The sequence below is a fragment of the Nuphar pumila genome, chromosome 13 (assembly GCF_984573655.1).
Source record: "Nuphar pumila chromosome 13, dmNupPumi1.hap1.1, whole genome shotgun sequence".
NCBI classification, from domain to species: Eukaryota; Viridiplantae; Streptophyta; class Magnoliopsida; order Nymphaeales; family Nymphaeaceae; genus Nuphar; species Nuphar pumila.
Window position 1 is genome coordinate 56,199,951 of NC_143261.1, and position 25,184 is coordinate 56,225,134.

The following is a 25,184-nucleotide window of genomic DNA, read 5'->3' on the forward strand; positions in this document are numbered from 1 at the left end:
ATGTCTTTCTACTTTATAAAATTTCCAAAACGAGGTTCTTTTTATAAGATTTTTTTCAAAAAAAAAGATAGACTTAAATAAAAGATGATTTTCAAAAGGTGGTTCTTAAAGCTTATTATTATATATATATTTTTTGTATTTTCTTTGTGTTTTTCTGATTTTTGTATTTTTGACAAAAAGACTTTAAAACTAGGGAAAATGAGAGATTAAAGACTATTTTTGGATTTTTTTTTTTTTAAATATTTACAAAAGAGGGGTTTTCTGAGAATTTTAACGTTGTTCTTTTGAAAATTCTTCAGAAAATGGGTTAGAAATGAAAGATTGGGTCTGGATTCCAACAAATCTGAGAAATGAATGGAAATTTTATCAAAAATTTGACCTGATTATTTAAAAGATGGACCCAGGGGCAAAGAAGGAATTTTTGGATTTTTGGAAAATTTGGGGTGTTCACAAGGGTCTTATTATAAAACATGATTATATAGCTTTATGAGTTTCATTTAACCAAAAATTGGTTATGTAGGGGGGATTACTGGAATTTATGGGGGCACTATCTCTAATTAGTGGTGAATTAAATTTAATCTTATGGAACACCTATAAATGAAGACCATGGTTATGGCAGCTCATATGATAGAGCATTTTGTGCTCAGTAAGAGGATTGTGGAGAGCCCCACGGTTAGAGATTGACTTAAATAGCTCAATTGAGAGAACATGTGTCACTACAAGAAAATATGTTATTAGCGACGAAAATTAGCGACAGAATTATTTCGTCGCTAGTTAGCGACGGTTTACCGAGCGAAACACATCCGTCGCTATAATCACTGAAATTTACGAAAATAGTGATGAACTATATCCCGTCGCAAAATCCGTCGCTAATTAGCGGTGGATTTTGCGACGGAATACTTGGTCGTAACGGACGCAGCGTTTGGCGACGGTGTTTGCGACAGACAATTTACCGTCGCGACGTAGCGACGGACTTGGCGACGGAATATATTCCATCGCCATTTACTTGTTTTTGATTTACGGCGGCTTAGCGACGGAATTTCTCCGTCGCTAATCTGTCGCTAAGTGTCGCATAACCCTATCCCAACCCTCTTTTCCTTTTCTTCTTTTGCTGCTGTCGCTCCCGCCAGCCGTTCGTCGTTCCTGGTTCGCCGTCCCCCGCCAGACGTTGTTTGTCGGTCGCTGCCGCCCGAAGACAGGTTCGCCAGCCGTCCCTGCCGTTCTTCGTTTCTGGCAGTGGGTTTAACCCCCTGCCTTTTCGGCAGGGGGGGTCGACCCCCAGCCGGAAAGGCAGGGGTTTTAACCCCCTGCCGTGCCGGAAACGCAGGGGTTTAACCCCCTGCCTTTCCGGCAGGGGGTCGACCCCCTGCCTTTATGGCAAACGCAGGGGGTTTAACCCCTGCGTTTCCGGCATGGGGGGTCGACCCCCTGCCTTTCCGGCAGGGGGTTAACCCCATGCCGGAACAGGCAGAGGGTTAACCCCTTGCGTTTTCGGCAGGGGGTCGACCCCCCCTGCCTTTCTGACAGGTCGACCCCGGCAGGGGGTTAACCCCATGCCAGAACAGGCAGGGGGTTAACCCCTTGCGTTTCCGACAGGGGGTCGACCCCCCATGCGGGAAAGGCAGGGGTTAAACCCCTGCGTTTCCGGCATGGGGTGTAATGCCCCAAAATCGTGGACTTGAAACCTTTTATGAAAAAGGTTGAAAGCTTTGAAATCAATCATTTATCAGAGTTTAAAACAGAAGTTCAGCGGAAGATCAGGTTCAAAAAACAAGTCCCTAGACCTTGGGTGCATTACAACCAAAAGCAGATTTCTCCTTACAAACCGATTTGCAATTCAAATATATATTTTATTGAATGAAAAGAAGAACCACATTTTTGGTAATACAATTTTAGAAATCCAGAGTTCTAATAAAAAGAGATGCTTTCAAAGAAACCTTATACCACAGCTATCAAAAGAGTCCCCAGGAGCGCAACGTCAGGAAAGGGCATTGCCTTGAATGCATCGTGTCATCGTGCCATCGCAAGCTGTATCAACCTATTCACCACCTGCCTAGAAAATGGGTCAGTCTCATAACAGACTAGTAGGGGTGCAAGGGACAAGAAAGAACAAAAGCTACAATAAGCAAGATAATCGCTAGATCAAGCAGGAAAAGCACAACCTGTTTACCACCTTGCCCCTCGATTTGCCTTTGCATTAGCATGTGCATGGGTTTGTCCCTTGTTAGCCTGCACTCTCTGAGTGCAGCTTCGAGTGCATAGTGTATATCGTTTCACTTGTCTTACAAGCCACAACACACACTTATGCACATAGTTATGCTTTTCCTGCTTGATCTAGCGATTGCAGCACCCCGAACGGAAGCAGGGGTTGACCCCCTGCCGGAAAGGCAGGGGTTAAACCCCCTGCCTTTCCGGCTGGGGGTCGACCCCCCCTGCCAGAAATGGCGAACGGCGGGGACGGCTGGCGAACCTGTCTTCGAACGACGGTGATTCACAAACGACGATCAACAAACGACGTCTGGCGGGGGACAACGAACCAGGAACGACGAACGACTGGCGGGAGCGACAGCAGCAAAAGAAGAAAAGGAAAAGAGGGCTGGGATAGGGTTATGCGACACTTAGCGACAGAGTAATTCCATCGTTAAGCCGCCGTAAATCAAAAACAAGTAAATGGCGATGGAATATATTTCGTCGTCAAGTCCGTCGCGACGTCGCGACGGTAAATTGTCTGTCGCAAACACCGTCGCCAAACGTTGCGTCCGTTACGACCAAATATTCCATCGCAAAATCCACCGCTAATTAACGACGGATTTTGCGACGGGATATAGTTCATCACTATTTTCGTAAATTTCAGTGATTATAGCGACGGATGTGTTTCGCTCGGTAAACCGTCGCTAACTAGCGACGAAATAATTCTGTCGCTAATTTTCGTCGCTAATAACCTCTTTTCTTGTAGTGACACATGTTCTCTCAATTGAGCTATTTAAGTCAATCTCTAACCGTGGGGCTCTCCACAATCCTCTTACTGAGCACAAAATGCTCTATCATATGAGCTGCCATAACCATGATCTTCATTTATAGGTGTTCCATAAGATTAAATTTAATTCACCACTAATTAGAGATAGTGCCCCCATAAATTCCAGTAATCCCCCCTACATAACCAATTTTTGGTTACATGAAACTCATAAAGCTATATAATCATGATTTATAATAAGACCCTATAGCAACACTTGATCCAAAACCAGGATCCAACATGATGGGTTTGGCCATGTCTATGGATGCAAACCAGTTGTAGTTCTTACCTAAGTATAGACATGAATCAGATCTCCACTATAACATCAGATCTTAGTGGTGTATGTTTGAATAAAGATCAGAATAATTTAGGGTTGAAGATCGGATAGGGTCAAATATATGATATGAGTCAGACATGTTTTCTCCATATATGGATCCTTTAAGTAAGATTCAAATGTACATTCATAATGGGATTCTGATATTTTCAATCAGTTTACTTTTGCATTCGGATCTCAAATTGATCCAATGCAAAATCTGACCAGATTATGTCTTGCATATAAATAACTTCTTTTTGTTCTATGTTTCGGGATCTAGTATCACCACATGTATTTTGGATTTGGATTCAACTTTACCTCATCATATCTGAATTTGAATTTGAATTTGAATCTACTGTTTAAATTTGGATTCAGATTCGGATCCTAAAAGATCTAAGCCCAGTTCTACCCGTTTGCACCAATGTCAGATTCAGCCTGATTCATATGGAATCCGTTCTTAGTCAATTCAATTCAAAGATGCCGATTTACCTATCATTTCAAACTCTGTTTTAGTATTCTTAATAGATTTTTAACATTTTAAATATTTTAATAACACGTGTCATCCAGTGGTGAAAAGTACGGATTCAATCCGATTCGATTTCATTAAGAGTTTTTTTCTTGAGAAACCGATTTTAACAACACTGGTTCGCACCCTATGAACAACGATCTGTGAACTGTGATAAAAAGAACCCTAAACCCCAGCATCGCGTTTCCCTACGAATCCCCGCCAAAATCTCTTTCTCTCTCTCTGTCTTTCTGTCGAAAGAAGAAGGAAGAGGAGGCTGTCCCCCCACCCAGGTACTCTCTCTCTTCTTTGTCTCTTCTTCTTCTTCCGTTCTCCATCTTCTTCTTCTCTTCGTTCTTCTTCTTCTCCTTCCTCTTCTTCTTTGAGTTTTACTTAATTATTTGGTTTTAAACTTTAGTTGTATATTCCTTGATTAATCGAATCTCGTAGTAATTATGTTTATGTATAAAAATTTGTTGTGTATTGTATTTTTATAAATTAAGCTTTCAAGAGAAGACGTCTTGTTCTAATTTTCATAAAAACCATGTATGCATGCCTCATGCCCATATTGTATCCACGTTCGTGGACATAACCTTAAATAGATAGTTTATTTGTTAGATACTTACAAAGATCAAGGTGCTACATTAATGTTGTTTTTACATATTATTCTCATATCTTTCAGTATTTATTTGAGTTTTTTTATTTCTCATTGTTATTTCTTTTATTTATTTGTGTTTTTAGATATATTTTTTTTTTAAGTTTTTAAAAATGTGTTTTTAAGGCTTGTGCTTTACTCCTCTCTTCATATTTTAGTGGAACCCTTCTCTACACCCCATCGCTTTTCACAACATGGTTTACATCATTGTTTCGGTGAAGATGGTGTCAATTGATCGATGTTTATATGGTTATTCTGTGGGAAAAGTAATTTTGTTGTGATCATCTTATATAGTGTTCTATGTTTGAATCATTGTTGGTATGGTTATTTGGGAGAGTGCTTATTCTCTTAGTCATTGTTTTAGGATCACTAGTCGAATGGAACGTGTTCAGCTTTCAGGTAGACTAATTTGAAGTTTTTGATGGATAGCGTAAAAGGTGCGCTTTTGCCTTGAGGCGCGTTAATAAAGCGCAAGTGCCTGTGGGGCAATAGGCTCTCGATTTTTGAAAGAAGAGAGAGGCCCAATTGTTTAGGGCTCTCTCGCCTCTGCCAAAAGGAAGAAGAAGAACCCTCTCGTGTTCTTTCAAGAAGAAGAGGAAGAAGGCCCTCTCTCTCTCTCTCTGCCGAAAGGAAGGAGGAGGAAGGAGGGTCCATTCGGTATGCACCCCTCTCTCTCCTTCGTCTCTTCTTCTTCTTCTTCTTCTTCTTCTTTTCTTCTCCTCCTCCTCCTTATTATTCCTATGCTGATCTTCTTCTCCTTCCTTCTGCAGATCTTCTTCTCCTCAGGTTAAAAAAACAAGGGAGGCCCGATTGTTTAGGTCTCGCTCTTTTCTTCTTCCGTTCTTCTCCTTCTTCCTCTGCCCAACTTCTTCTTCTTTTGTTTTTCTTCCCCTTCTTATTGTTCTTCTGATATTCTTTTTCTTCTTCCTTCCTACTTCCTTTTCTTCTTCTCCCCCTTCTTTCCTCCTCGTTTTTCTTCTTTCCTTCCTCTGTTCTTCTTGAACAATCGGGCCTGTTAATCAGAAAATTACTTTGTTCTTGTTAATTAATTAATTAATTATATATTGATTTAGTAATTCATTGATTTGTTGCTTATTTATTAGTTGCATGCTATTTGTATTATATAATTGTGTTTGCTAAGTATAACTATGTGTGGTGTATAGCATTATGTTGTCCTTTATACAAATATGTAGAGTGGTTCTTGCTAGTTATTGTGATTTTTGGTCTTGTTCCTTGGTTAAATAATCACATCTTCTTTGTTGGATCAGTTAAATTATTGCATTGTAGTCATTTCTTTGAATTAGTTTTATAATTTAGTTTAGATTGTCCACTTAATATCTAATTATATATTAATAGTACATAAATGATGCTTTATTTTGTTTTTTTATTTGGTCATATTTTTAATATTTTTTGTGAATCTTACACCACTAGCTTTTTATCCCTTTTGTCACAAGCCTCCAAAGTGGTTGAGAAACTTCTAATTCAGAGTTAAACTTGAACCAACTCTATTGACACCACTAGAACTCGCCATTATATCTGAAAAGTGAAAAGTGAAAAGTGAATAGAAAATATGTAAATAAAGTTAATAAACACTTCAAAAAAATAGTAACAAGAGCTCCACCCCTCTAACTGTGTGCCTGATAGAAAATAACAAAGGCAGGGGTTGAGGCAGGGGGGAGAGCCCCCTATCAGAAAACAGATCTGAGGCGGGCTCCACCCCCTGCCGAAAACCTACGACTGAGGTAGGGGGTGGAGCCCCCTACCAGAAAACAAATATGAGGCAGGGGGCAGCCCCCTGCCGAAAAACAGATTTGAGGCAAGGGAGCCCCCTGCCGGAAAATAAACTGAGACAGGGGCCTCCACCCCCTGTTGGAAAACACGAACGAGGTAGGGGGCTCCGCCCCCTGCCGGAAAATAGATCTGAGGCAAGGGGTGGAGCCCCCTACCGGAAAACAGATCTGACGCAGAGGGCAGCCCCCTGTCGAGAAACAAATATGAGGCACGGGAGCCCCCTGCTGAAAAATAAACTCAAGCAGGGGCCTCCATCCCCTGCCGGAAAACACGAACGAGGCAGGGGGATCCGCCCCCTACCGGACGAAGGGGAAGAAGAACGGAAGAGGGAAAAGTGCATACCTGAGAGAACCGGTGGCTGGGGTCGCCGATGGCTGGCTGCGGCTACGATCGTCGGGGTCTAGGTCGTCGGCGAGACTGAAGGGGACGAAGAGCGAGGGACGGCTGGGGGAGAGGGAAAGATCAGCGGGGAGGGGTCTGTCGTAAGCCCCTCCCCTTGCGTAGCCTCTTTAGGGTTCGGCCCCAACCCCGATAAACAATTTGGATCCGGATCGGGTCCGGATCGGACCCGACCTGAGTCCAAAATGAATTTTAAATATGGACAACAATAGGCTTGGTCAAAGTTGACCGAGTCTATAAAGTGGACGGACTCGGCCCCGATGCATTGACCGAGTCCAACACTTGTTGACCGAGTCTGCCCTGTGTCTGAAGCCGCACCCGTGTCGGGGCGTGTCGACACGGGTGCATCGACCTCCTAACCGAGTCCATGTGACATCGGTTATATCTAATTATGCCTACATTGAAACCACATCCAACCCAGTTACATCCCTAGATGTGTCTGACATCTATCCAGCTATATCTTGATCATGTGGCTTGATCAAATTGCAAATTCTGCAGTCCAATCTACAGAATTGGAAGTGTCAATGACTCTTAAGGAAATGAGAAGGTTTGTTTGTTACATACATAATGTTCATAATTTCGCAAGGTTGAGGTTCAATTGACTACACTGTACAAGTATTATAAATTGTGCTTTTGTTCTTTCAGAATTTTTTTTTCTTTTTTTGGATATTAAGTATTATTAGGAGTTTCCCATTATCAAAGAAGGCACCAAACAAGGGCCTAGCAAGTTTCATAGAGAGAGAAAGTGAAGGAGTGGGGGGAGATGGTTTACTAGATCTGAGGAATTTTCTTTATATTGTAACATCATATTTCATATATATAGGTTCTACATAAATATTTCCTCTTGAAAGGCTAAGCTTTTTGATATACTATAACCAAAAAGGGTACCAAAACATCCAATAATGCATAATATTACAATATTCAATAACCTAAAATCTTAGACTTTTTAATATATTCAATAACTGCAATATTCTACATTATGCATAGATGGACAAGCAGGAACAATTAGACACGATAACTAGCAAACTAATTTGGCTTTTAAAATTGTGATATGCATGAGCTGAAAAACTGACCTCCGTCTTGGTTTTGAGGGCTTGCTGCAAAACCTTGGAAAGGTGCTGTATAAGGATGGATGCCTTCTGGTAAGACTTAGCAATATCTAGTGAGTACAACTCCACAACAGAATCAGCAAGAAACTGGATATGTTTTATGTTTTCCGGTTCAACAAATTTGGAGTGTGCCAAAAATGTTCTGTACATGTTCGTTAGGAAGGAATCATAGCAATCTGAATTTAACTGCAGAACCATGCTTCGGATGAGTAAGAATGCTGCCAAAGAGACTCTCCCTCCTCCAGTTGCCCATAGGTGGATGGCAATCTGCAATCACCTCACATATGAGATAATAAAAATCCATTAAGTGATAAGTTATTAGACATTCATCACAAGAATGCCCTTGCAATAGCCGAGTGTAACAGCAACGGTTCAAATCAATCTCATGTATAATGATAATAAGTTAACTATAGGGGTTCCAATCTATGTGACCTCCGGGCAGATTAAGTACACCTCTTCCCTTGTGATGGACAAGCACTTTTGAGACAAACAAGGAAAAAACCTTTCTCAAAATATGAATTATTATGAAATAATAGATGCAAACACTTAAAAAGGGTTTTCCATCTGCAATAAATGAATTTTGTGAAATAACCACATTTGCTCATTAAAAAATTTAGCACTGAAACCCCTTGTTCCCTACGTCTTTCCTCATAAAGAAAACTTTTCTCCCAAAGAAATACCAAATATATCCTTTCTGCTGTACCAGCAGGATCATGCAATATAGATCCTGGAAACTTCATTGCATTTAAAAAAAGTCTCACGATTTTGCCGTAGAAATGGCCTAATGTAATGAACAAAGCATAAAACTAAAAAACAAACATGTTTTTTGGAAAAACACAGACATGACAACGTCAGCACACAAATACAAGCATGCACATGGATAGCATGGGGCACATCCGTGCATGTTTACGCATACATATGCATATCTTTTGCTTCTCAATAGATTCTAGCTTGTTCAACAACAGTTACCTTGCTAAGCCTTTATAGCAAAACCGGAAATGCAACTAAAAATATAACTGAATCTCTGAGCCGAGAAAGGACGAAGACAATTATCTGTGTATCTGTAGCCTGAGTCAGAAGATACAATGTACTTTTGATGTAAGACTTAACCAGTGGTTTCACTCAGGCCCATTTTGAAGTATTTTGCAAGCTCAGTACAGTGTCCTTGTAACCAGAGCTTGACATTCCCAATAATCTTCGGAATATATTGTCTGCTTCATGAAGCACAATTAACAAAACCTTGCAGAAAGCTGCTCTTGTCTGAATCTTGTATAATAGAGCATCAGAGTTATCACTTCCATAATGGCATGCAACCTAGAATCCATTTAACAGATTAGGAAGCACAGAGATGTTTTGTTGATTCATGATCTGTTGGCACCATGAATCAATGGAGAAACTTGTGAGGATTTTATGTTCACATAAACTTGAATTTTCCCCGGTTTTGTTGCTGTTGCTCTCATTTGGTTCACCTTCATCATCTGAAAGCTGTCATGTGAAGGCTAACAAAGTAAGCAACACATAAAAGTTGAGAATAAGTGAACATAGGAAAGAAAGAATCAAGAAATAGCCCAAATAATGGCATCAAACAGAATAAACAATATTTTAGAAATTTTTATATCACAGTAGTATAAAATATAAATCAATGATCAATAAGCAATAAAATAGGTAGACATGCATTATATAAATATAAAAAATATATATTATCATAGTCACAAATATCGGTCTCGGACATATCTTAGCAAGGCAATTTCTCTAGGTTTGGTTGATAAATATAAACTTGGTGCTTAAAAAATTTTTAAAAACAGTAGCAATAAGTGAGAAAAGCAACACATAATACAAAAAATAAGTAAAAAAACAAAAGAAAGAAGAAAAACATAGTTAAGATATAATAAAAAGTAAAAGGCACCTTATAATATCATGATATTATCACGATAATATCATGACATATATAAATTTATGATATTTTTAAAATATTGTGATATTTTGCCTTTAATATCGTTTTATGAATTTACAGCTATATTCTCGCTTCTTATGTTAAATCACATATGAGACTTATGTATCATATGTGTATTACATTTAGTGTGGTACCCCCTCTTTGTATTTATGTGTACATTTCGTTTTTTCAGGGATACTTATGGATTTTAGCATTAGTTAGTGGTAAGCTTAGTTGTCTAAGGTGGTGCCTAGGCATAAGCCTAGGTCGGTATTTTTTTTCCGTTGACTGTTATCATGTATAAAAGGGGGAAAAGGGTCATTTTTCCCGTTTTTTTGCTCCACTCTCTCTCGCTCCGTTCTCTCTCCTTTCTCTCGCTAGGGCAGAGCCGAAGAAGGTCAACCTTCTCCTCCCTCTACAGGTACCGCTACCTCTCTCTCTCTCTCTCTCTCTCTCTCTCTCTCTCTCTCTCTTAAAAGTTGTACTCTCCATATGAACCTTACAAACAAAGGTAAGTGAAGAAAAAGAATTAAAGTATTCTAATAATGTGTTCAGTGTTTCAAGCTGTTGGTGCCACGGTTTTCTTCATCATATTTTGGGACATTATTTGGTAGCATTTTGTTTAACATTTCACATTTTTTTTAACATTTTTAAACTGTCCTTTTGAGTTCACACTTCACAGTTTAGGCTGGCTCCGTGGTGTGATTCCAATGATGTGAGTGTGATATATTTGATCAGAATATAAATCTAGAAAGATCAAATGCTCAGTGATGGCTTGCCTATAAAAAAAAAGAGTGATGAAGCAAACTGTTGGGTGTCATATTTGTACTAAATAGACATTATCGGTTTATTAGGATCACTTTATACCAAGGTTGCCAGACTAGGAAACGGAAGCGGGAAACGATACAGAAAGCGGAAGCGAGAAGCAATGAATTTTAAAATATATAGGAAGCGGGAAGCGAAGAATAAATAAAAGAAATATATGAATTGAATGAAAATCAAAATGAAACACAAATAAAAACTAAAATAAAAGTGACGAATATTAAATTTCATGTTTTTTTAGTGTAAGAATTAAATGTATAACAAAATCTAAAAATGATGACTACCAATTTAGAGAAAGCACATGGAAGTGAGTGAGAAAAGTGAGAGAAAACACATAAAAAATAAGAAAAGTTGAGTAAGAGAACATATAAGAAGAATAGATGAGGCGTGTGGAAAGCATAGGAGAAGCATGGGGGAATCGAGGTTCTCATCAAGTTTCGGAAGCGAGGAGTATCACGCTTCTAAAGCGAGTTTCCAGGAAGCGAGCTTCCCACCTATCTAAGAAGCTTCCGGTAGCTCTGCTTTATACACCAGTGTAAAGAGTATCTCCATGAAATTGGGATCAATGCTGCCATGAATAATATTTTCATCTATGTTGTGGGAGTTATGTTTTTCTCTTTTTTTGCCTCTTATAAACCAAACATTTTCGCTTGTTGGCTTTTGTAAATTTCCTTTTGACTTTTTCTCTAAATTACTGATTCTATGAAAGAAAACCAATCATTTTTTGAAAATCCCCTACAAATTCCCGTGCGGACAAGTTAGAAATTCTTCTAAAAAGATTTACTGTGATCCGAACAAATCTCAGCCACACTCCAATTTTTGTTACTGGTTATTTCCAATGTTGCATGTGTGGGAACATATATACATTTGTTAGGGTATAAGTGCACAGATAAACATTTGTTTGGGTATAAGTTCACAGATCTCATCTTGGGCAGTCAATGGGCCGGATCCACGTCTGGTATCTGACTGAGCCCAAACCCAAACATCAGGATAGGCATAAAATAATGACCAGAACCCAACTCAAATTAGGTTTAACTATATTTTTCGGGGGACATTTTAAAAAAAACACCTAAATTTTGGTTGATTATAAAAAACACATCTAAGTTTTCAATATTGTTAAAAACACACCTAAACTTTTTTATAGTTAATAAAAAACCTAGGGTTTGCTCCTGTTAAAGTTGTCATTAAATGTGTGCTGCAATTACAAAAAAAAACTTAAGGGTTTTTTTATTATGAATTCATATTTTGCTGATATGTTATTTGTTGCTTACTCCTTTTTATTTAGCAAATTTAGATGTTGCCTTTTTTTAGATTCTTATCATTTTTTAGAACAATGGAAGGGGGCTTCATCTGCAAGTGCTAGTGGGTCCACATTTTCAAATTTGGAACATATTCAGAACTTTAAGAGAAAATCAGGTGATCCAGCATGGGAGTGGGCCTATATTAAGGATAAACAAGATCTGAATTCTGTGACATTGTAATATCAAAAAAAAAAAAAAAAATTGGTTTGGGCCGGATCCGGACCCGACCCGGGCCACCGCCCCTCGCTGTCATTAAAAGACAGCGAGGCAGGTGGGAGGAGGGTTACGAAACCCCCCTCACTGCCACTTGCTCTCTGTCTCTCCGTTTCCCTCTCTCGCTCGTCCATGGTCACCGACGCTGGCGACCCCCGACAGCCGCCGCCACCGACATCGGCGACACCCCTTCCTTCCGGCGAGCTCCTCTTCGGCGAGCTTCCTCCGAAAACCCCCTGGTACGCCATCACTTCCTCTTTCTCCCTCTTTTCCCTCTTCGTCTCTTCTCTCTCTCTCCCTCACTTCTCTATGTGCCCACGGGAGGGGTCAAACCCCCTCCCTGTGCCCCCTTTTTTGCAGGGGAGGGGCCCGACACCCCTCCCTGCTCTCCGTTATGGTAGGGGAGAGGGCTGAGCCCTCCTCCTTGCTTCTGTTACGGTAGGGGAGGGGCCGAGCCCCTCCTCCCTGTTCTTGGCTATGGCAGGGGAGGGGCCGAGCCCCACCTCCCTGTCCCTTTTAGTTGCGCCAGCAGGGGCCATTGGCCCCTGCCTCTCTTTTTGCTAGCCAGCAGGGGCTTATGGCCCCTGCTTTTCTGTTTGCCAGCAGGGGCCATCGGCCCCCGCCTTTCTTTTGTTGCCAGCTGGGGCCGATGGGCCCCTGTCTTTCTTTTTTGCCAGCAGGGGCCATCGGCCCCTGCCTTTCTTCTTTTTGCAAGCAGGGGCCATCGGCCCCTGCCTTTCTTTTTTGCCAGCAGGGGCCGAAGGCCCCCTGCCCTTTGTGCGCGAGCCTATACACTTGGCCGACAGGCCCGGGAAATCTTTGGAAGCTACATCGTGATGGGGACAGATCATTACAATTGTTGGTCTCCAACGAGGAATTCCTAGTAGCATGAGTCATCTGCTCGCATGGGCTACATCCCTCTTTTGGCAGCTAGAGTCTTTTGATCCTGCCCCATCTTCTTTTCGAGTCAATTGGGACGGTTGGCCCCAACCTTATGTATCGACAAAGTCGAGTCTTTGCCTTGCTTTTGCTTTTGTCAGAGTTTGCTTGTTAATATCGCATATTTGCAGCTACGACGGATCCCACTCGCGCTTCGCAACCCGAGCCGTCAATCGTGTACGTCCGCAGACGTCAGCAAGCTCGTAACCCTCCAAGTTAGGGGAAAAATTGCACATAAGACTTGGATAATTGAATTAAGTTCAATTGAACTAAAAGCGACCATTTAATGAATATATATATATACAAATATATATATTTATACGAGTATCCACTTCACTCAAGGATGCGGTTTCGCAATCCTTGCCCTTTACCTCGCCGTCGCGCTCTGCGCCTAGGCTCTTGCTTTTGCATTTGTGTTGGTATTGCCTTGCTATTGCAGATGACGTGCAGGTTCTTGCTCTTTGCGGATGCCTTAAGGGCATCCTCGTGGAGGATGCAAGAAGCATTTACCACTCTCCCTCTTGCGACAAGAGTTTAGTCGGGAGCGAGCGAACTTCTTAGCGGGTGTTCTATTGAGAAACCCGTATCCCGTCTATCGAGGCCGGTATCGAGTCATGCGAGACATGTAGATACCCCGATAGCGGATGTGATTCGAGATAATCACATGCATCATGTTGGCACAAGGTACTGTAGTTTCAAAAGATAGAGTAAAGTTGATAAACTTTACATCTTTGTGAAACACTCCTGTTGAGGCTTCTATTGAGGAGCTATACCCTCTTTATCCTAGAGTACTTGTAGTCGTGCACGACACGTCTAGTACTGCGATGATCGGATGAGACGGTCGTGCGACCTCGAACAACGCAAAATGCAAACTGTTGTAATCACATAAATGGCCTCACATTTGCCTTCACAGGCAAGATGCTCGAGTGGTTTAAAGACCACAGCATAGAATGGGTCGTTAGTTAAGCAACCCCTAACGCACCCGTTCGCTTCTGGTTGTCTGTCAAGGGAGAGGACAGATCGGTACAAAAACTCCAATGGACAGGTTGTTAACAACCACCCCACGGGCAATGATCCGGCCTCCCCAGTCATTGGAGTTAGGGGAAAGGGGCTACAATAGTTGGCTCAACACTTCTGCAGAAGTTGGATGCATCCGTGGCACTGCTTTTCAGCCTCTGGGGAATCCTCTCTCGGCTAAAGCCGTCCCCTTTGGAGCGGACTCAACTAGCTATTCGGGTTATTGAAAATACATAGAATGATAGACGCCCGAACTAGTCTCAGTTGTTCTATGTTTTGCCTGCGCGTACCCGCAGGCCAGTAATATCGAAACATAAAGTCTGTTCACATTGGTTGCTGAGCCGTGAGACTCGCCTGCACTACCGACTCGCTTGCACCACCGACTCACTTGCACTACTGATTCCTTGCACTACTGATTCGTTGCACTACTGATTCGTTGCACTACTGATTCGCTGCACTACTGATTCGTTGCACTACTGATTCACTTGCACTACTTATTCACTTGCATTACTTATTCGCTTGCACTACTTACGCGTTTGCACTAGTTATCTGCATGCATTGCTTACCTGTTTAATTGCATATTTGCTTTAAACTGCGTAATCTACTGAATTAAATTGCATAATTCAGTTCCTTGTAGTCTCTCATGTGCACCTACTAGTTTTTCGCGAAACTAACCCATTCTATGGGTACAGGTGATGATTAGGTACACCACAGGCGATGGCGCGATGGAAAGATGGCTCCAAGATGTTCTTCTTCCTGCTCTTAGCTCGCGTCCTATTGTTTGGGGTTTTGTTACGGATTTTCCTTGGAATATCCGAATTTTGTACTATTTGGAGAACTTCTTAAATGAAAGTGGCTTTTCCAAGTGTTTGCAAGTAGCATGTGTTGTGCATTTTGGTTCTTTTAGCTAACGCGCTCAAAGTTGTCAGCTTGCCTTTTTGAAATTAATAAAAGTATAGTCTTCCGCTGATTTCGTAAACCATCTCTGAGATGAAGAGATTCATTTTTAGTCTCTTGTCTGTTTTTTTTTTAAAGGTTTGCAAGCTTGAAATTTTGGGGTGTTACAACTTGGTATCAGAGCTAAGGGAAGCAAGGATTCTTGACCATTGAGCATCCGCATCGCGTTGTGAGTATACTTTTCCTCTTGCTTAGTAGGTGCACAAGGCATTGTTAAGTTAAGTGGCTTGACATGTTTTGTGTATGTACCAGCATTGCTGGGGTTACATAAACTACTCATGTTAAACATGAATAGTACTTATGTTTTTGCTTGTTTTGAGCTTCCTAAAATTTCTAATTATGGGTATTCCTTGTTTACTCCAAGGATGGCAAGGAACTCGAACGAAGGGTCTGCTGACGAATGGTCAGATCAGCGGGGATTCGTGATGGATTCCCTAGGTTCCCTGGCAGCGGCTATGCGAGACCAAATTCGTTCCCAAAGGGAACCATCGCCCGTTCCTGAGCCGATCCCGCATACCGCAGTGACGTATGAGAAATTTTTGAAGCTTGATCCCCAGACCTTCGACGGCAAGCCCGACCCAGACATGGCCGATAGCTGGGTGAAGGAGGTGGAACAAGTGTTCGAGGTCTTGTCAGTGCCCGATGACAAGAAGACGCTATTCGGGACCTTCAGGCTGAAGGGGAATGCCCGCAGTTGGTGGGACATGACGCGGGGTGTGCAGTTTTTGGGGATTTCGCCCATTCCTTGGGAAGCTTTCAGAAAGGCTTTCTTGGAGAACTACTTCCCGCCTCACGCAAGGGAGAAGAAGAAGGTGGAGTTCTTGGAGCTCTGCCAGGGCAATTCGAGTTTGACGGATTACATCGCCAAATTCCAGAGTTTGAAACCCTACTGCCCTAACCTGTTCGCGGATGATCGCGAGCGAGCAGGAAAGTTTGTTCGGGGGCTGAAGGAGGGACTCATGCATCGGGTCCTAACGAGCATGCCCTCGACCTTCTCTGCGGCAGTTGCTACCGCCACCGTTCTGAGTGAAGCATGGGAGCGCACTAAGAGTGCTCAGGGCAGGAGGCCACCCGCTACGGGTGGTGAGCCGAAGACACCTTCCGGCGACCCAGGCAAATGACCGCTCCTTCCTGTAAAGAGCGAAGGAGGAAGGAAATGATATCCTCCTTCGAAGCATCAGCGGCCACAGGGCAACCCTCCAGCCAGGCAACAGGCTGGCAGCGTATGCCCCAGATGCCAGCGATCTCACTTTGGGCAGGCGTGCCCGCTCGACACAGGCGGATGCCTGTATTGTGGCAAGATGGGCCACTACGTCCGTGATTGCCGCAAAAAGGCGGCTGATGATTCCAGGCAGACCAGCGGAGCACCTTTGCTCCCTCGGCCACCACTGCCGCAACAGCAGTATCAGTCGCCACCATCACAGACGAGCGGTCAAAGGAGGGCGCCGGGACGCGTCTACTCAACCAAGGCTGAGCAGTTGACCAAGGGCGACCTAGTGCAAGGTACCCTTTTTGTCGCTAACCAAGCAGCTTTTGTGCTTTTTGATTGTGGTGCCACACACTCTTTTATTTCGGTAAATTTTGCCGAGTGTTTGCACATACCTGTAAAACCCTTGCATAATACACTTCAAGTGTATAACCCGATTGGGAAAAATACCATTTGTGCGGCCTACATACCAGAGTTGGACGTAGTCTTAGCAGATCGGCATTTACCGGCTTGTGCTATCCTGCTAGTGATGACAGAATTTGACGTCATCCTAGGCATGGATTGGCTGCACAAGTATCATGCCAAGATTTTTTGCCGAGATAGCAGGATTGTTTTATCTCCACCAGGAATGCCCAAGATGGAATTCAAGATCGTGAAACCCGTTCGGGCGAGCAAGTTGATTTCGTCGTTGAAGGCGCAGAGCTACCTGAGGAAGGGATGCACTGCCATTTTGGTCAGTGTCATCCAGTCCGGGCCAACGCGAGTCCCGATGGGAGACTTGGAGATTGTTCGAGATTTTTCAGACGTCTTCCCGGAGGAACTGCCAGGCCTTCCTCCACCTCGCGAGGTGCAGTTCAGCATCGAGTTGCTGCCGGGTACTGCGCCAATTTCTAAGGCTCCATATCGGATGGCGCCAGCCGAGCTCGCAGAACTCAAGAAGCAGTTGTAGGAGTTGATGGATCAGGGATTCATTCGCCCCAGTGTCTCGCCCTGGGGAGCTTTCGTCTTGTTCGTGAAAAAGAAGGACGGATCATTGCGGTTGTGCGTCGATTATAGGATTCTTAACCAGGCGACAATAAAGAATAAGTACCCGTTGCCACGCATCGAGGATCTGTTTGATCAGTTGCAGAGGGCCAGGATCTTCTCAAAGATCGACCTTAGATCTGGGTACCATCAACTCAGAATTAAGGGAGATGATATCTCCAAGACGGCCTTCCGGACCAGGTATGGGCATTACGAATTTACGGTCATGCCCTTTGGACTCACTAACGCTCCTGCAGCATTCATGGATCTCATGAATAGGGTGTTCAAACCCTTTTTGGACACCTTCGTGATCATGTTCATCGACGACATCTTGGTGTATTCAGATAGCTGGGAGCAACATCGTGAGCACTTGAGAGTTATTCTCGAAACCTTGCGAAAGGAGCGGTTGTTCGCTAAGTATTCTAAGTGCGAGTTTGGCTCGAGGAGATCATGTTTTTGGGACATGTCATCTCCAAGGAAGGTGTGTCCGTGGATCCAGCGAAAGTCGAGGCTGTACTCAGTTGGCAGCAACCGAGGAATGTTTGTGACATTCAGAGTTTTCTTGGATTAGCTGGGTATTACCGAAGATTTATCCAGGACTTTTCTAAGATCTCTCTACCCTTGACGCAGCTCCTGAAGAAAGAAGCTAAGTTCGTGTGGGACGACATGTGTGAGAGCAGTTTTCAGATGTTGAAGGAACGTCTTACGACTGCTCCTATTTTGGCCTTATCTTCGGGTCAAGACGGCTTCGTGATTTACACAGACGCTTCCAAGACAGGTTTGGGTTGCGTCTTAATGCAGAACGATAGAGTGATCGCCTATGCATCGCGCCAACTTAAAATACATGATAAGAATTACCCGACTCATGACTTGGAGTTAGCAGTGGTGGTCTTCACATTGAAGATATGGCGGCACTATTTGTATGGGGAGCGGTTCGAGGCTTTTACAGATCATAAGAGCCTAAAATATTTGTTCTCGCAGAAGGAGCTGAATATGAGGCAGCGACGTTGGCTGGAATTCCTCAAGGATTACGACTTTACCTTGTCCTACCACCCAGGAAAAGCGAACGTTGTGGCCGACGCTCTGAGCCGCAAGTCTCCCAGCGTTTCCGTACACTTGTTATTTGCGGGGTGGAAGCTGATCGAGGATCTGATATCGTGGAAACCGTTTGCGGTCACTCCAGTTTCGATCAGTCTTTCCAGCATGGTAGCTCAGCCTGAGCTATTGTCAAAGATCTTTGTCAGTCAGAAGATCGATGCGCAGTACGAAAAGCTGAAGGCTCTAGCGCAGCGGGCCGATACCCCCTTCTGACTGAGTGACGAAGGAGGTGTATGGCGTAAGGATCGTCTCTGGGTGCCAGAAGATCCTTTTTTGAGAGATGAGATTCTCGTTGAGGCCCACAAGTCCAAGTACACGATCCACCCAGGCGGCACAAAGATGTTCAAAGATTTGCAGCGCAGATATTGGTGGAATGGAATGAAGCGGGACGTAGCCGAGTACGTTTCGAAGTGCTTGACTTGCCAACAGGTTAAGATCGAGCACCAACGACCAGGCGGAGTGATGCAGCAAATGGAGATTCCACAATGGAAGTGGGAGGACATCACAATGGACTTCATCGTCGATTTGCCGAGGACGCGGAGGAAACACGATGCGATTTGGGTGATCGTGGATCGACTCACTAAATCGGCGCATTTCCTCCCTATATGGCTCAGTCAGTCACTGGACAGCTTGGCAGACCTCTATGTCAGGGAGATTGTGAGATTGCACGGTATTCCTGTGTCAATCATCTCCGATCGTGACCCGAGGTTCACCTCCAGGTTTTGGGGGCAGCTGCAGTTGGCCTTGGGCACAAAGCTAAAATTCAGCACCGCCTTCCACCCTCAGACTGATGGACAATCTGAACGCACGATTCAGACATTGGAGGATATGCTGCGAGCGTGCATGTTAGACTGGAGGGGAGAATGAGACTCTCATACTGGGTTGGCAAAATTCACGTACAATAATAGTTACCATGCCAGTATCGGTATGGCCCCTTACGAAGCCTTGTACGGGAAGCCTTGTCGATCACCCGTTTACTGGGATGAGGTTGGTGAACGAATGCTAGATTCACCTATAGTGCTACAGCACTATACTCAGCAAGTGCAGATGATCAGGGAACGTCTGCGTACCGCGCAAAGTCGACAGAAGTGTTACGCCGATCGTCGACGTAGAGAGCTCGTGTTCTCAACAGGAGATATGGTTTTTGTTAAGGTATCTCCTACCAAGAGCGTCTTCCGGTTCGGGAAAAGGGGAAAGCTGAGTCCGCGATTCGTCGAACCTTTTGAGATCCTGGAACGGATCGATGAAGCAGCTTACCGCGTTGCGCTGCCTCCTCAGTACGCTCAGATTCACAACGTCTTTCACATATCCATGTTAAGAAGATATGTTCACGACCCATCGCACATCATTCATTATGATGATGTGGATATCCAAAAGGACTTGACGTTCGAGGAAAGACCAGTGGCAATCGTTGATCGTCGAGACCAAGTGCTCAGGTCGAAGATGATTTCTCTTGTAAAAGTACGTTGGCAACACCATGGAATTAGTGAATGTACATGGGAGCTTGAGTCAGATATCAGGGATAAATACCCTGACTTGTATTTTGACCAATTTATGCTATAGAAATTTCACGAACGAAATTATTTTAAGGAGGGTAGGATGTAATATAAAAAAAAAAAAAATTGGTTTGGGCCGGATCCGGATCCGACCCGGACCTGACTCGAGCCACCGTCCCTCGCTGTCATTAAAAGACAGTGAGGCAGGCGGGAGGAGGGTTACGAAACCCCCCTCACCGCAACTTGCTCTCTGTCTCTCCGTTTCCCTCTCTCGCTCGTCCACGGTCACCGACGCCGGCGACCCCCGACAGCCGCCGCCACCGACATCGGCGACCCCCCTTCCTTCCGGCGAGCTCCTCTTTGGCGAGCTTCCTCCGAAAACCCCCTGGTACGCAATCGCTTCCTCTTTCTCCCTCTTTTCCCTCTCCGCCTCTTCTCTCTCTCTCCCTCACTTCTCTGTGTGCCCACGGGAGGGGTCAAACCCCCTCCCTGTGCCCCCTTTTTTGCAGGGGAGGGGCCCGACACCCCTCCCTGCTCTCCGTTATGGTAGGGGAGAGGGCTGAGCCCCCCTCCTTGCTTCCGTTACGGTAGGGGAGGGGCCGAGACCTTCCTCCCTATTCTTGGCTATGGCAGAGGAGGGACCGAGCCCCTCCTCCCTGTCCCTTTTAGGGGCCGATGGGCCCCTGCCTTCCTTTTTGCGAGCCAGCAGGGGATTATGGCCCCTGCCTTTCTTGTTGCCAGCAGGGGCCATCAGCCCCTGCCTTGTTGCCAGCAGGGGCCGATGGGCCCCTGCCTCTCTTTTTGCTAGCCAGCAGGGGCTTATGGCCCCGGCTTTTCTGTTTGCTAGCAGGGGCCATCGGCCCCTGCCTTCTTGCCAGCATGGGCCGATGGGCCCCTGTCTTTCTTTTGCCAGCAGGGGCCATCGGCCCCTGCCTTTCTTTTGTTGCCAGCTGGGGCCGATGGGCCCCTGTCTTTCTTTTTTGCCAGCAGGGGCCATCGGCCCCTGCCTTTCTTCTTTTTGTCAGCAAGGGCCATCGGCCCCTGCCTTTCTTTTTTGCCAACAGGGGCTGATGGCCCCCTGCCCTTTGTGCGCGAGCCTATACCCTTGGCCGACAGGCCCGGGAAATCTTTGGAAGCTACATCGTGATGGGGACAGATCATTACAATTGTTGGTCTCCAACGAGGAATTCCTAGTAGCGTGAGTCATTTGCTCGCATGGGCTACATCCCTCTTTTGGCAGCTAGAGTCTTTTGATCGTGCCCCATCTTCTTTTCGAGTCAATTGGGACGGTTGGCCCCAACCTTATGTATCGGCAAAGTCGAGTCTTTGCCTTGCTTTTGCTTTTGATAGAGTTTGCTTGTTAATATCGCATATTTGCAGCTACGACGGATCCCACTCGCGCTCCGCGACCCGAGCCGTCAATCGTGTACGTCCGCAGATGTCAGCAAGCTCGTAACCCTCCAAGGTAGGGGAAAATTGCACAGAAGACTTGGATAATTGAATTAAGTTCAATTGAACTAAAAGCGACCATTGAATGAATATATATATATACAAATATATATATATATTTATACGAGTATCCACTTCACTCAAGGATGCGGTTTCGCAATCCTTGCCCTTTACCTTGCCGTCGCGCTCTGCGCCTAGGCTCTTGCTTTTGCATTTGTGTTGGTATTGACTTGCTATTGCAGATGACGTGCAAGTTCTTGCTCTTTGCGGATGCCTTAAGGGCATCCTCGTGGAGGATGCAAGAAGCATTTACCACTCTCCCTGTTGCGACAAGAGTTTAGTCGGGAGCGAGCGAACTTCTTAGCGGGTGTTCTGTTGAGAAACCCGTATCCCGTCTATCGAGGCCGGTATCGAGTCATGCGAGACATGTAGATACCCCAATAGCGGATGTGATTCGAGATAATCACATGCATCATGTTGGCACAAGGTACTGCAGTTTCAAAAGATAGAGTAAAGTTGATAAACTTTACATCTTTGTGAAACACTCCTGTTGAGGCTTCTATTGAGGAGCTATACCCTCTTTATCCTAGAGTACTTGTAGTCGTGCACGACACGTCTAGTACTGCGATGATCGGATGAGACGGTCGTGAGACCTCGAACAACGCTAAATGCAAACTGTTGTAATCACATAAATGGCCTCACATTCGCCTTCACAGGCAAGATGCTCGAGTGGTTTAAAGACCACAACATAGAATGGGTCGTTAGTTAAGCAACCCCTAACGCACCCGTTCGCTTCTGGTTGTCTATCAAGGGAGAGGACAGATCGGTACAAAAACTCCAATGGACAGGTTTTTAACAACCACCCCACGGGCAATGATCCGGCCTCCCCAGTCATTGGAGTTAGGGGAAAGGGGCTACAATAGTTGGCTCAACACTTCTGCAGAAGTTGGATGCATCCGTGGCACTGCTTTTCAGCCTCTGGGGAATCCTCTCTCGGCTAAAGCCGTCCCCTTTGGAGCGGACTCAACTAGCTATTTGGGTTATTGAAAATACATAGAATAATAGACGCCCGAACTAGTCTCAGTTGTTTCTATGTTTTGCCTGCGCGTACCCGCAGGCCAGTAATATCAGAACATAAAGTCTGTTCACATTGGTTGCTGAGCCGTGAGACTCGCCTGCACTACTGACTCGCTTGCACCACCGACTCGCTTGCACTACTGATTCCTTGCACTACTGATTCGTTGCACTACTGATTCGTTGCACTACTGATTCGCTGCACTACTGATTCGCTGCACTACTGATTCGTTGCACTACTGATTCACTTGCACTACTTATTCACTTGCATTACTTATTCGCTTGCACTACTTACGCGTTTGCACTAGTTATCTGCATGCATTGCTTACCTGTTTAACTGCATATTTGCTTTAAACTGCGTAATCTACTGAATTAAATTGCATAATTCAGTTCCTTGTAGTCTCTCATGTGCACCTACTAGTTTTTCACGAAACTAACCCATTCTATCGGTACAGGTGATGATTAGGTACACCACAGGCGATGGCGCGATGGAAAGATGGCTCCAAGACGTTCTTCTTCCTGCTCTTAGCTCGCGTCCTGTTGTTTGGGGTTTTGTAACGGATTTTCCTTGGAATATCCGAATTTTGTACTATTTGGAGAACTTCTTAAATGAAAGTGGCTTTTCCAAGTGTTTGCAAGTAGCATGTGTTGTGCATTTTGGTTCTTTTAGCTAACGCGCTCAAAGTTGTCAGCTTGCCTTTTTGAAATTAATAAAAGTATAGTCTTCCGCTGATTTCGTAAACCATCTCTGGGATGAAGAGATTCCTTTTTAGTCTCTTGTCTATTTTTTTTTTGAAAGGTTTGCAAGCTTGAAATTTTGGGGTGTTACAGACATACCTTAAATGTTGAACTTATAAAGGATGTATATATAAAATAAAATGGCATCTACTTGGGGTTGGAAGAAAAGTGAAGGCTTATGATAAAACAATTGCAGAAATCAAGCAAGTACTTTCTAAGTACATGGAGGAATAAAAGAAGAATAGAGATGAAAAAAATAAGAGAGAGACGGTTAATATATACGAAAGAAATGAAAGTTTATTCTCAGCTTCCGATTATGGCGAAGGACGTGAATGCAGTTTCATAGATGGAGGGGAGTAGTACATTCAGCTTTAGACCAAAAGGGCTATGGATCTATACTTTCAAAGTGATTCAACAGAGAAAGGAAGGCAAGCAAACAAACAAAATATGTTTGAAAATTGCTTCAAAAAAAAAAAAAGAGAAACAGTGTACGAGTACATTAATAGGTGATTTTATGATGGTGGAATACCTTTTAATACAGCGAAGTTGCCTTTATTTTACAGTATGATTGAAGTTATAGGCCAATTTGAACCAGTGATGAAGCCTCTATCATATCACGAGTTGCGAGAACTACTTTTGAATAAAGAAATGAAGAAAATGAAGGAGTTCTTGGACCAATACAAAGTGCATTGGTCCAAACATGGATACAAAAGGGTGTACACTCATTAATTTTTTTGTTAATTGCCTTTTGAGAACAATGTTTTTGAAATCAGTTGATGCATCAAATGAAGTAAAAGATGCAAATTTGCTTTTTGCATTGTTGAATGATATTGTTGAAGTTTGGGAGGAGAATATGGTTCAAGTTGTTATTGATAATACCTCAAACTATGTGAAAGCAGGTAAATTATTTATGGATAAGAGAAAGCATTTAGTTTGGACTCTTTGTGCTGCACATTGTATAGATATGATGTTGGAATATATAGGATAATTGAAAGAGTTGAAGAACATTTTCGGAAAAGCAAGGCAATTGGTGGTATTCATTACAAACATTCTCAAGTGTTGAGTATGATGAGAGCACACACACAAAAGGACTTACATAGGCCTGCAGTGACAAAATTTGCCATTTTTTTACTCTAGAAAGCATATATAATTGGAAAAAATGCCTAAAGTTCATATTTCTTAGAGATGATTGGGAAAAAAATAGTTTTTCAAAAACGTCAGTTGGTAAAAGATGTGAAAGCATGATTTTGAGTTCAAAATTTTAGAAGAGAGTGAGTTGTGCTCTGAAAACAATGGCCCCCTTGTTTGACATGCTTCGATTGGTTGATAGCGATGAAAAGCCTGCTATGGGTTACATCTACAAGAAAATGGATCGTGGAAAGGAAAAAATAAAAGTATAATTATAAATTAATTTTTTTGTATTCTACTAATTGCAAATTACATTTTATCTTAGCTTCTATAATGGTTACTTTCAATTCTTTTACTTAGTAGGTAAATGTGTGTGATGATAAACAAATATACGGCTGGGTTTGGGAGATAATCGATAAAAGGTGGAGCAATCAATTGCACAAACCTATATTTGAATCCAGCCATATATTATAAGTATAAAAATATCGAGTCCAATGAGGAGATAAAGAATGACTTATATGATTGTGCCAATCGTCTTGTTCAAAGCGAAGAGGATCGAGACACACTACTAGACCAACTCATAAGATATAGAACTGCTATTGGGCCTTTTGGAATGGAGTTAGCAAAGAGGAAGAAGAAAGTGTAAACCAAAGTTACCGGAAGCGCCTAGGTAAAAGGGGAAGCGCGCTTCCCCGAAGCGCGCTTCGGAAGCACGAAACGTCGCACTTTCGAAATGTGTGGGGAAGCATCCCCCTTTTTTGGGAAGCGCGCTTCCCCCTCGCTTCCCCATTTTTTCATTTTTTTTGCTTCCCCCTTGCTTCCGGTTCGCTTCCTAGGTCGCTTCCGGTTCGCTTCCTTGGTCGCTTCCGAGACGGTTTGTAATTTTCTTCTTAGTGGTCCCATGCTTCCCCGCTTCCTAAATTTTTGAAAGTGTCTCGCTTCCCGCTCCCGCTTCTCGTATCGTTTCCCGCTCCCGCTTCCTTGACTGGTAACTCTGGTGTAAA

At 43.6% G+C, this 25,184-nt stretch overlaps 1 protein-coding gene across 1 annotated transcript in view; it reads right to left on the minus strand.

Annotated features, from left to right (window-relative positions):
- Positions 1-25,184, minus strand: part of LOC149818443 (uncharacterized) — a 1,135,480-nt gene that overhangs the window by 651,663 nt on the left and 458,633 nt on the right. Inside the window, exon 9 of the mRNA XM_089986219.1 lies at positions 21,488-21,496. Within this exon, the coding sequence (XP_089842345.1) occupies positions 21,488-21,496 (9 nt within the window). The remainder of the gene's footprint in view (positions 1-21,487; positions 21,497-25,184) is intronic.